The sequence below is a fragment of the Caretta caretta genome, chromosome 11 (assembly GCF_965140235.1).
Source record: "Caretta caretta isolate rCarCar2 chromosome 11, rCarCar1.hap1, whole genome shotgun sequence".
In the NCBI taxonomy this organism is placed as follows: domain Eukaryota; kingdom Metazoa; phylum Chordata; order Testudines; family Cheloniidae; genus Caretta; species Caretta caretta.
Genome location: NC_134216.1, coordinates 75,757,100 through 75,769,155, shown reverse-complemented (window position 1 = coordinate 75,769,155; position 12,056 = coordinate 75,757,100). Strand labels below are relative to the sequence as shown.

The 12,056-nt window shown below is 47.8% G+C and overlaps 1 protein-coding gene across 1 annotated transcript in view; it reads right to left on the bottom strand.

Annotated features, from left to right (window-relative positions):
* Positions 1–12,056, bottom strand: part of LOC125629643 (uncharacterized) — a 29,652-nt gene that overhangs the window by 4,960 nt on the left and 12,636 nt on the right. The window contains 2 exon segments of the mRNA XM_075118183.1: positions 1,247–2,209; positions 2,631–2,732. Of these exon segments, the coding sequence (XP_074974284.1) occupies positions 1,247–2,209; positions 2,631–2,732 (1,065 nt within the window).

The window sequence follows — 12,056 nt, the reverse complement described above, 5'->3', positions numbered from 1 at the left end:
AGACAGAGTCTGTTCTCAAAGCAATTCACAGAGAGAGACTCAAAGCAATACTCTAACAACAGAAACAGCACCCAGAGACTCCCCGCCCTTTTGTTGTATTAACAATTGTAATTAAAATAGAGATAGAGGATGTAAGTGGATGGATGCTTGGTGTGGATAATAACTGAATGATCAGGGAGGTGCCAGCCTAAGAATCCAGTGTCCATTGGCTGAAGAAGGCGTCAAGTGGAAATAACCAGAGGACCCCCCGGAGGGCAGACTGGAATCCACCCAACAGCCTCAAGAATGGGAGAACCAAAGAACAAGATAACATCTTGGAGCCGTCAGGAATGTGCTATCTGCTGATTGATTCAGCAACAGCATGATGAAGCAATTCCCATAGACTGGCATGGGAAGAAATTCCTATAAAAATAGACTCTAAAAAGTGAGAACTTTGGGGTCTGATTGTGCAAACCAACTTCCAGGAGCATCAGATGAGCATCTGACAAGGCCCTGCTCCCTCCTCATGTCCAGGCCACCTGGCCAGTGGCTTGGCATGAGCAACTCTAAGGCTGGTAACTATGATAACAACCTTGCAGAACCTGTGTGTGTGGGTGTGTGTGTGTTTGTATGAATGAATGTGTGACTAAATATGAGATTGAATGGAATGTTATAGCTATAACTAACTGCTTACTATGATTCTTTCTGTATTCACAATAAATGTGGTATTTTGCCTTTTTCCCTTTAATAAGATCCTGCTGGTTTTTATTTTATTGGTACAACAAATGTGATGCTCGGGGTTTGTCTAGACTAGGGGAAATGATGGAGGTGAGCTCAGGGGAGAAAGCTAACCCCAGCCACTGTACCCGGGTTATGTCTGCACTGCAAATGTAGTTGTGTTGTTACAAGTAGATCGCTAAGATGAGCCACTGCATCCATGCACAATCCCAGTGGAGACAAGGCACGGGTAAGTTTTTACCTCAGTGTAGCTAGTCCAGGTCAACCCATCTCCCCCACCTGGCACTGAACGATATTTCTGGCAGGGGAGGACACTCCCAGGATTTGTAAGACAAAAGAGTTGATAAAGGATGATGGGATTCACCGCAAATCAGTGGGAGGTGGGGAGATGGAAAAGACAGAGGTCGGCAACTCACGTGGAGCTGAGAGACCACACTGAAGAAAATGGTACAAACTGTGGGCATTAGCTAATGTATTTTACAAAAATTCTTTGGTGAGCCCTAGTTAAGACATTTATGGCGTTACTCACCTGTGTGGATTTTCTTATGTTTGATAAAAGCTGAACTCCAACAAAAGCTTTTCCCGCACTCAGAGCACGAGTAGGGTCTCTCTCCTGTGTGGATTCTCTGATGTACGCTGAATGTTGAGCTCCCACTAAACCTTTTCCCACACTCAGAGCATGTGTAGGGTGTCTCCCCAGTGTGGATTCTTTGATGTGCCAACATGTGTGACTTGTGTTTGAAGCTTTTCCCACATTCAGAGCACGTGTAGGGTCGCTCTCCTGTATGGATTCTCTGATGTGTGGTAAGCTGTGACCTCTGGCTGAAGCTTTTCCCGCACTGAAGGCATGTGTATGGCCGCTCTCCTGTGTGGACTCTCAGATGCGTGATGAGGTGAGAGTAGAGTTTGAAGCTGTTCCCGCACTCAGAGCACATGTAGGGTCGCTCTCCTGTGTGGATTCTCTGATGTGCGAGAAGGTGTGATCTGTTTATAAAACTTTTCCTGCACTCAAGACATGTGTAGAGACGCTCTCCTGTGTGGATTCTCTGATGTTTGTTGAGGCTTGAGCTCTGGCTGAAGCTTTTCCCACACTCAGAGCACGTGTAGGGTCGCTCTCCCGTGTGGACTCTCTGATGTTTGATCAGGTCTGAGCGCCGACTGAAGCTTTTCCCACACTCAAAGCACGTGTAGGGTCGCTCTCCTGTGTGGATTATCTGATGTGTGATGAGGTTTGAGCTCTGACTAAAACTTTTTCCACACTCAAGGCATGTGTAGGGTCTCTCTCCCATGTTAATTCTCTCATGTCTAATAACGTCTGAGTCGCTACGGAAGCTTTTCTCTGGCCTATGCTGACTCTCACAGGCTTTTGCCTCTGCACAACTCCAAGAAACTTTCCCTTTGGTTCTTCCTGCTAATGTCCCTCGTGGTTCAACTTGCTCAGCATCTTCCTGCTGCGGATTCTTCTCCTGGTTCTCACTCAGCATCCCATCTCCTGGAAGGATAAAGAGAGAATCCAGACATAGGTCACTCCCTGTGCTGGGGAGAGAGGATACCTCAGGGAGAGGAATGGGAAAAGGTTGGAACAAACCAAAATAAGTGCTGGAGAGATCAAACAATCAAGATTTGATTTCCAACCTCTCCCTTGCCCCTTCCAAAGCCCTACTCTGGAGGACAGAGAATAGAGGGTCATTTCTGAGTCTACATCCCACTCACGGGGAAGGAAGATTGGGGAGGGAGCTACAGCTACGTGTCAGTCAGGAGAGGCAGTAAGTCATGAGTGACATCTTCCTTGAGGATGCCACACCTGCTGGGAACAATTCCGAGTTTGAAGAGCTCACAAGATCTTTGTAGAGAATCCCAAACATTTCCTTCATTCATGGACAGTTTCTGAGTTGGTTTAACGAATGCCTCACCTGTCTGGAGCTCTCTTTCCTCAGAGCCCTGGAGATCTGGGACCCATGGCTCTTCCCCTCGTTCCAGCCGGGAGATCACATCAGGTTTGGAAACTGGAAACCCTGCGTATGAGAACAAAAACAAGGAAGATCAGTTGAATTTGTGGGATACTTGTCACAAAGAGCATTCCATGATTTTACCCTCAGCTCATTTTTAAGCATCCCAGGCCACCTTCCTGGGCTCCAAGCAGCAGGACAGTTATTTTTATTAATCATGTTAATTACATTAATGCCTAAGGGACAATAAAAAACGGGGCCCCATTGTTCTAGGCATTGTGTAAACACAGAGTAGTAGATTGTCCATGCCCTGAGGAACTTACAGTCCAAATAGACAAGACACACATTGGGTGGGGGAAGGGTTAGAATACATGAGCAGAGTGAACAATGTAATGGCAGACCGATATGATAAACACAGGCTTATGTTGATACTAAAGCATTTAACTGTGATGGGGGTACACAAACCCCACACTGGGCCTGATGGGTTAAAGGACACTACTGGGCACAGGAAGTCCCTCCCCCAGGCCTGCAGAGCACGCTTCAGCTGGAGGGGCAGGTTAGAAGATGCTCAGAAGCCCAAGGAAATGGGGGAGAGGGAACAGGCTAAGGGAAAACAGGTCCTTCGCTTGAAAAGCCACTTGGAAGGTTGGACCTGGGATGGAAGCACGATGCTGGTGAGACTCCCAGGCCGTGCCTTCTCCAAACCCCGCCCCCCCTTTTCTCACAACCAGAAGACCTCACAGGGCTCTGCTCTTTTTAACTCCAGGGGGAAGCTTGAGTGGGAGATGAGACACCGACCAGAGACCTCGGCAGAGGCAGTTGCCATGGTGGAGAACTACCTGATGTCCCTTGGGTCCAAAGCTGAAATGCCAAAAGCCAGTCTGGTGCAGCCCTGGGGCCCCAGGTACCACTGACCCACACCTCACTGAGGCTATCCAGGGGGATTTCGGTACTGAATCCTAGCAGGGGGGATACAAAGGCCAATAGAGGAGCCTGGAAGCCCACCCTCAGCTAGACAGGAGCCATTTAGGTCAAGCCGAGCAGCCTCATTTGAAGGGGCCATCCCACGCAGGAGAATTAATGAGAAATCTCTTTTTCCCATGGGGGCTAGTTGCATGTGAGCAGCCAGGCCATTTCAGATGGGACTGCCCATTCATGGACTATAATTGTGGGCAGGCCTGGAGAGCGGATAACTGGGCTCAGAAAAGGGGCCCACGGAAAATGTTAGTCCCCTTCTAGTGAATGGAGTAAACGTACAAGGACTGGGGCTCTGGCTGCAGCCAGACTTTAGTCAGGGAGTGGTTGGTGTGGTCAGGAGGAGAATCTAGGTGCATGGTCTTCCTCCAGTGTATCCACGGGGACATACAAGCCTGAGTATTTGCCTGAGTAGGGGCCCCCAAAGAATTGATAGCGCAAGGGACAAACGTCACCTCACAGTTAGTGAAGGAGTTGTGCAACCTGCTGTAGTTCAAGTCCTTGAAGACGTCAGACGTCAGTCTACCACCGCCAGCCTGTTGCACTCTGGTCACCCTGCACACCCCATATATGGGCAGTCTTTTTTTAATATGTCCCTGCCACCCCCACTTGTTATACACCATCACCCAGGATGCCCCTAGTGTTCCCCTGGCCTCCGCCCTCTTCTTCTCAGAGCCCTTTCCCGCTGTAACTTCTCTGCTCTTCCTGCCTGGATCCTGACCCTTAAGCTGCCGACCCCTTCTGGGACTGTCTGCCTCTACAAACTCCTCTGTTAGTTAACTGCCACATCTCGGGCGACAGTTTGATGGACCTGAACCATGTCGGGGTCCTCTCTGGGAACAGTTTAACAAAACATGAAAAAGTGGAGGAAGTTCATGACCACTCACTTGTGACACTGGGACCACCCCACCTGGCCTGGTCAGCACCTGCGAGGTGCCCCAGGCATCCACAGGTTTCTCCCCGTTTGAATTATTGCATGGGAGGCAGTCAAGGGTCCTCTCTGGGAAACTCTGAAGGAATGGTTCAAGAACGACAGTGTCCATAGTATTGGCCACATGTTGGGTGTCTGGCCTTAGCCAATGAGTGGCCCAGTCTGTCAGTTTTGGGGCAAATGCCTGGGGCCCTAATCCTCCCATACATTCTGTGGTTCGAAATTTTTGCCAATACTTTTCTGCCGAAAGGCCCACCCAGTCTAAGACAGCTGCCTGAACTACGTCGTAGTCTCTTGCCTGCTTGTCACTGAGCACCAGGTAGGCTGCCTGAGCTTCCCCTGTTCAATAGGGAGCTAGCCATAGGGCCCAGATTCCCTTATCCTGTCCTGCCCCCATAGCCACTGTCCCAGAAGCACCAGCACAGTAACATCACCTTCCTGAGCAGCGTTGAGCCATGGTCAATATACGTAAGTCTAGTGGTTCCACACTCTCGAGTTGGGAGGGAGGCCACTCTGCCTCACTACGGGCAGACTGCAAGTCACAGTTAGTAGCGGAAACTCCAGCCCCTTGTGCAGGGCAGAGCCACACACACTCTATGCCCCAGAACCTTCTGGCTGGGGCCAACCGTAAGTAACAGTCTAAGGGAGCTCTGGCTCCCCGGGTGGGGCAGAGCACAAACATTCTGTCAACTCTGGGCCCTTTAGGCAGGGGCAGAGCAGACACAGCACACGAAGCAGTCAGGGGTGTGGCATCCTGGCTGAGGTGCACGGCAGACGAACACAGGCCTCTGTCTCCTTGGGCTAGTCGGCCACCGGCAGTCCTCACAGCTCCTCAGTGCATTTGTCTGATGGTGGTGCTGGCAGCTCCTCAGGGCACTCGTCTGTCTCCTCCGGCCGTAGCTCCACTAGGGGCCTAGTTCAGGATCCTGTTGAGAGCCCAGGTCCCTAGAATGATTGGTTAGTTTGCTCCCTCCAGTGCACCAGCCCCAAATGTGTGCCGGGGCTCTCCTTTTCTACTTCCTGTCCCACTCAGGACTTCCAGTGAGGGATTTAGCTCAACCACCAGGGGGAGTGTAGTGGTCCCTCATTCTCCTGCTCAGAGGGAGGCAGCTACACACCACACTACATTCCCCCCTCAAGTCCATCTCCAGGAAACCTGAGATGGCAAAGTCTCCTTCCCCAGATCAGGAGAAGAAATTAGCATTGGTATGGTCCCTACCAGTCCGATGGTGCACTGAGAAAGCATAGGGCTGCTAGGTGAGGTATCCGTGCATCAGTCGGGGGTTTGTTTCCTTGACCATTTTCAGGTACTTCAGGAGGCTCCTAGGAGGTAGTATCTTAAGGCATCCACGGCCCACTTGACAGCAAGGGTCTCTTTCTCCATGACCAAGTAGTTCCTCTCTCAGGTAAACAGCTTGCAGCTAATATACAGGATGGGATGTGCCTCCCCTTCCTGTGAGAGGACAGCTCCCAGTCCTACCTCTGAGGCATCTGTCTGCAAAATAAACTCCTGTGTGAGGCTGGAGCAGAACAACACTGGCTCCCGGGATAGGTGCTCTTTGAGGGTTTTGAAGGCCTGGTCACACTCTTCTATCCAAGGCATATGTCAGGGGCAATCCTTTCTCAGGAGCTCTATTAGTTGGGTGATAATTGAGGCGAAATTGGGGATGAACCAGGGGTAATAGCCCACCAACCCTCTTTGTTGTCAGTGGTCAGTAGGCTTTTAAAGGTTGGACCTTCCCCACCAACGGGCGTACCTGGCCTCTCCCCAGGGCGTACCCCAGATAGGCTAGCAGGAGACTACCTATTTTGCATTTTCGAGGATTTATGGTCAGCCCAGCAACACGTAAGGCCCTAAGGATGGCGGTGACCTGGTTAAGGTGGTCCTCCCAGTGGCTACTACATAATCATCACATCACCCAGATAGGCAGCAGCATATATGCAACCCATCTGTCGCTGGAAGGTGGCTGGTGGCCCATGAAGTCTGAAGGGCATCTGGGTAAATTGATACAGCATGGTTAGAGTGGCAAAAGCAGTCTTCTCCTTGGAGCTCGGGTCCAGGAGGATTTGCCAATTTCTCTTAGTGAGATCCAAGATGCTGATGTAGTAGGCCTCCCTGAGTCGGTCCAAAAGCTCATTGATTCATGGCATCAGGTAAGAATCTAATTTAGAGATGGTGTTAACTCTCCTAAAATCAATACAAAACTTAACTGTCCCATCTGGTTTCAGGACTAACACAATGGGGCTGCACCACTCACTTTGTGATCTTTCAATTATACATAATTCCATCATGGCCTCGACCTCCTTCTCGGCTATCCTGAAGGTCTGTCGTAGCAAGGGCTAGTAGTTTCTTGGACGACTTCCTCTGGATTCATCAATATTGCATGATGAATGAGGGTGGTCAGTTCAGGCTGGGCTATAAAGGTTTTGGGGAATGCCTTCTACAAGCACCTAGCCTGCCTTTGCTGCTCTTCGGTCAGAATATCGCCCATCTGGGGCCCTTCAGAGTCAATCAGGCTGGGGAGATGACGTCCTAAGTCTGGTTCCAGGGGCAGTTAACAGCTCCTCTTGTTCCCACCATGCCTTTAAAAGACTGATGTGATAAATCTGTTGCTTTTTCTTCCAGTTGGGTTGAGATAGTTCACAAGTGACTGGACCTACCTGGTGAATAACCTCATAGGGCCCTTGCCACTATGTTTGGAGTTTCGACTCCTTGGAGTAGAATAGGAGGACCCTTTCGCCAGGCTCAAAGGTTCTTCCGCAGACCCTCTTGTTGTAAGTGTGTTCCTGAGCTGCTTGGGCCTTCTGGAGGTTTTCCTTCGCTAGATCCGCAACCTGGGCTGACTGCCCCTAGAGCTTCAGGACATACTGCAGGAGACCTTGGGATGGCGACGACGTCCATTTCCAGTTCTCTTGCGTGAAGCTGAACAGCCACCAGGGTCGCCGGCCATACAATAGTTCAAATGCGGAAAACTTAGCGGATGCCTGGGGAACTTCTCTAATGGCTAGTAACAGGTATGGGATAAGCTGGTCCCAGTGGCAAAGATCTTCTGGTGGAAATTTCTTAGCATCTCTTTAAGGGTTCGGTTAAAGCTAGAGTGCCTTGTATTAAATGAGGCTATTGATATAATAGGCAAACCAGAAACTTGGTGGAATGAGGATAATGAATGGGACACAGTAATACCAGGGTAAAAAGTATATCGGAAAGACATGCGGATGATACTAAACTGGGAGGAGTGGCAGATACGCTGGAGGGGAGGGATAGGATACAGAAAGACCTAGACAAATTGGAGGATTGGGCCAAAAGAAATCTGATGAGGTTCAATAAGGATAAGTGCAGGGTCCTGCACTTAGGACGGAAGAACCCAATGCACAGCTACAGACTAGGGACCGAATGGCTAGGCAGCAGTTCTGCGGAAAAGGACCTAGGGGTGACAGTGGACGAGAAGCTGGATATGAGTCAGCAGTGTGCCCTTGTTGCCAAGAAGGCCAATGGCATTTTGGGATGTATAAGTAGGGGCATAGCGAGCAGATCAAGGGACGTGATCGTTCCCCTCTATTCGACATTGGTGAGGCCTCATCTGGAGTACTGTGTCCAGTTTTGGGCCCCACACTTCAAGAAGGATGTGGATAAATTGGAGAGAGTCCAGCGAAGGGCAACAAAAATGATTAGGGGACTGGAACACATGAGTTATGAGGAGAGGCTGAGGGAGCTGGGATTGTTTAGCCTGCAGAAGAGAAGAATGAGGGGGGATTTGATAGCTGCTTTCAACTACCTGAAAGGGGGTTCCAAAGAGGATGGCTCTAGACTGTTCTCAATGGTAGCAGATGACAGAACGAGGAGTAATGGTCTCAAGTTGCAGTGTGGGAGGTTTAGATTGGATATTAGGAAAAATTTTTTCACTAAGAGGGTGGTGAAACACTGGAATGCGTTACCTAGGGAGGTGGTAGAATCTCCTTCCTTAGAGGTTTTTAAGGTCAGGCTTGACAAAGCCCTGGCTGGGATGATTTAACTGGGAATTGGTCCTGCTTTGAGCAGGGGGTTGGACTAGATGACCTTCTGGGGTCTCTTCCAACCCTGATATTCTATGATTCTATGACAGAACAGGTCGTGCTAGTGGGGGAGTGGCATTATATGTGAAAGAAAGCATAGAATCAAATGAAGTAAAAATCATTAATGAATCAAACTGTACCACAGAATCTCTATGGTTAGAAATTCCATGCTCTAATAATAAGAATATAGCAGTAGGGATATATTACCGATCACTTGCCCAGGATGGTGATAGTGACTGTGAAATGCTCAGGGAGATTAGAGAGGCTATTAAAAATAATGGGGCATTTCAATTATCCCGATATTGACTGGGTACACGTCACCTCAGGACGGGATGCAGACAAAGTTTCTTGAACCCACCGGAGGAGAGGCAATTCTTGATTTAGTCCTAAGTGGAGCACAGGATCTGGTCCAAGAGGTGACTATAGCTGGACTGCTTAGGAATAGTGACCATAATATAATTAAATTTAATAACCATGTGGCAGGAAAAACACCACAGCGGCCCAGCACTGTAGCATTTAATTTCAGAAAGGGGAACTACACAAAAATGAGGAGGTTAGTTAAACAGAAATTAAAGGGTACAGCGCCAAAAGTGAAATCTCTGCAAGCTGCATGGATACTTTTTAAAGACACCATAATAGAGGCTTAACTTAAATGTTTACCCCAAATTAAAAAACATAGTAAAAGAACCAAAAAAGAGCCACCATGGCTAAACAAAGTAAAAGAAGCAGTGACCCAAAAAGTAATAGCAATTTTTTTTTAAAGTACATCAGAAGCAGGAAGCCCACAACCCGTGGGGCCACTGGACGATTGAGGTGCTAAAGGAGCACTCCAGGACGATAAGGCCATTGCGGAGAAACTAAATGAATTCTTTGAATTGGTCTTCACGGCTGAGGATGTGAAGGAGATTCCCAAACCTGAGCCATTCTTTTTAGGGTGACAGATCTGAGGAACTGTCCCAGATTGAGGTATCATTAGATGAGGCTTTGGAACAAATTGATAAGTTAAACAGAAATAAGTCACCGGGACCAGATGGGATTCACCCCAGAGTTCTGAAGGAACTCAAATGTGAAATTGCAAAACTACTAACTGTAGTCTGCAACCTATCATTTAAATCAGCTTCTGTACCAGATGACTGGAGGATAGCTAATGTGACACCAATTTTTAAAAAGGGCTCCAGAGGTGATCCCGGCAATTTCAGGCCTGTAAGCCTGACATCAGTACCGGGAAAACTGGTTGAAACTATAATAAAGAACAATATTGTCAGACATATAGATGAGCATAATTTGTCGAGGAAGAGTCAACATGGTTTTAGTAAAGGGAAATCATGCCTAACCAATCCACTAGAATTCTTTGAGAGGGTCAAAAAGCATGTGAACCAAGCGGATACAGTGGATATAGTGTCCCTAGATTTTCAGAAAGCCTTTGACAAGGTCCCTCACCAAAGGCTCTTACGCAAAGTACGCTGCCGGGGGATAAGAGGGAAGGTGCTCTCATGGACTGGTAACTGGTTAAAAGATAGGTTGCAAAGTAGCAACTGTGTTAGTCTGTATCTGCAAAAAGAAAAGAAGTACTTGTAACACCTTAGAGACTAACAAATACATTTTTTAGAGATTAACAAATTTATTTGTTAGTCTCTAAGGTGCCACAAGTACTCCTTTTCTTTTTTTGATTAAAAGATAGGAAACAAAGGGTAGGTATAAATGGTCAGTTCTCAGAATGAAGAGAGGTAAATAGTGGTGTCCCCCAGGGGTCTGTTCTGGGACCAGTCCTATTCAACATATTCATAAATGATCTGGAAAAAGGGGTAAACAGTGAGGTGGCAAAATTTTCAAATGATACAAAATTACTAAAGATAATTAAGACCCAGGCAGACTGTGAAGAGCTACAAAAGGATCTCTCAAAACTGGGTGACTGGGCAACAAAATGGCAGATGAAATTTAATGTTGATAAATGCAAAGTAATGCACATTGGAAAGCATAATCCCAACTATACATATAAAATGATGGGGTCTAAATTAGCTCTTACCACTCAAGAAAGTTCTTGGGAGTCAGCATGGATAGTTCTCTGAAAACATCCATTCAATGTGCAGCGGCAGTTGAAAAAGCGAACAGAATGCTGGGGACTCATTAAGAAAGGGATAAATAATAGGACAGAAAATATCATGTTGCGCCCCTATATAAATCCATTGTACGCCTGCACCTTGAATACTGCCTGCAAATGTGGTCGCCCCATCTCAAAAAAGATATATTGGACTTGGAAAAGGTTCAGAAAAGGGCAACAAAAATGGTTAGGGGTAGGGAACGACTTCTTTATGAGGAGAGATTAATAAGACTGGGACTTTTCAGCTTGGAAAAGAGACAGCTAAGGGGAGATATGATTGAGGTCTTTAAAATCATGACTGGTGTAGAGAAAGCAGATAAGGAAGTGTTGTTTACTACTTCTCATAACACAAGAACTAGTGATCACCCAATTAAATTAATAGGCAGCAGATTTAAAACAAATAAAAGGAAGTATTTCTTCACACAACACACAGTCAACCTGTGGAACTCCGTGCCAGAGGATGTTGTGAAGACCAAGACCATATCAGGGTTCAAAAAAGAACTAGATAAGTTCACGGAGGCTAGGCCCATGAATGGCTATTAGCTATGATGGGCAGGAATGGTGTCCCTAGCCTCTGTTTGCCAGAAGCTGGGAATGAGCAACAGGGGATGGATCACTTGATGATTACCTATTCTGTTCATTCCCTGTGGGACGCCTGCCATTGGCCACTGTTGGAAGACAGGATACTGGGATAGATGGACCTTTGGTCTGACCAAGTATGGCCATTCTTATGTAAAGCATCCTATCAACCTGGTAGTCTGTGGGTGGTACACAGTTGTAACATTTTTATTCCTAAGAGGTCACAGACCTGTCGGAATAGCTTTGAGGTGAAATCGGTGCCTTGGTCTGTTAGGACTTCCCAGGGGAGACCTACCCGGGAAAATCCTCAGAAGCTCTGCGACCAGCGTTCTTGCCATGATGTTTTGAAGGGGGATCACTTCTGGGAAAGGGTGGCATCATTGAGCACAACTAAGATATACTGAAAACCTGCAGTGCTCTTCAGGAGATGCCTTATCAGGATCCACGTGATCTTCTCGAAAGGGGTGTTAATCACTGGTAGAGGGACAAGAGGAGCCTTCGGTACCCCCCATGGAGTTGCGAGTTGACACTCCAGACAGGAGTCACAAAAATCCTTTACCTCCCAGTGCACTCCTGGCCAGAAAAGCTGCATCAGGATCCTGGCTATGATCCATGCCCCAGATGCCCCACTGCAAGAATGCCATGGGCCAGCTGCAGAATGGCCCGTCAATGGCATTGCGGAACTGTTGGGTCCGGATGTCCTGGGTCTGGGAATCACAATCAACCCGATCGAGGTGGTCACTGGTCAACT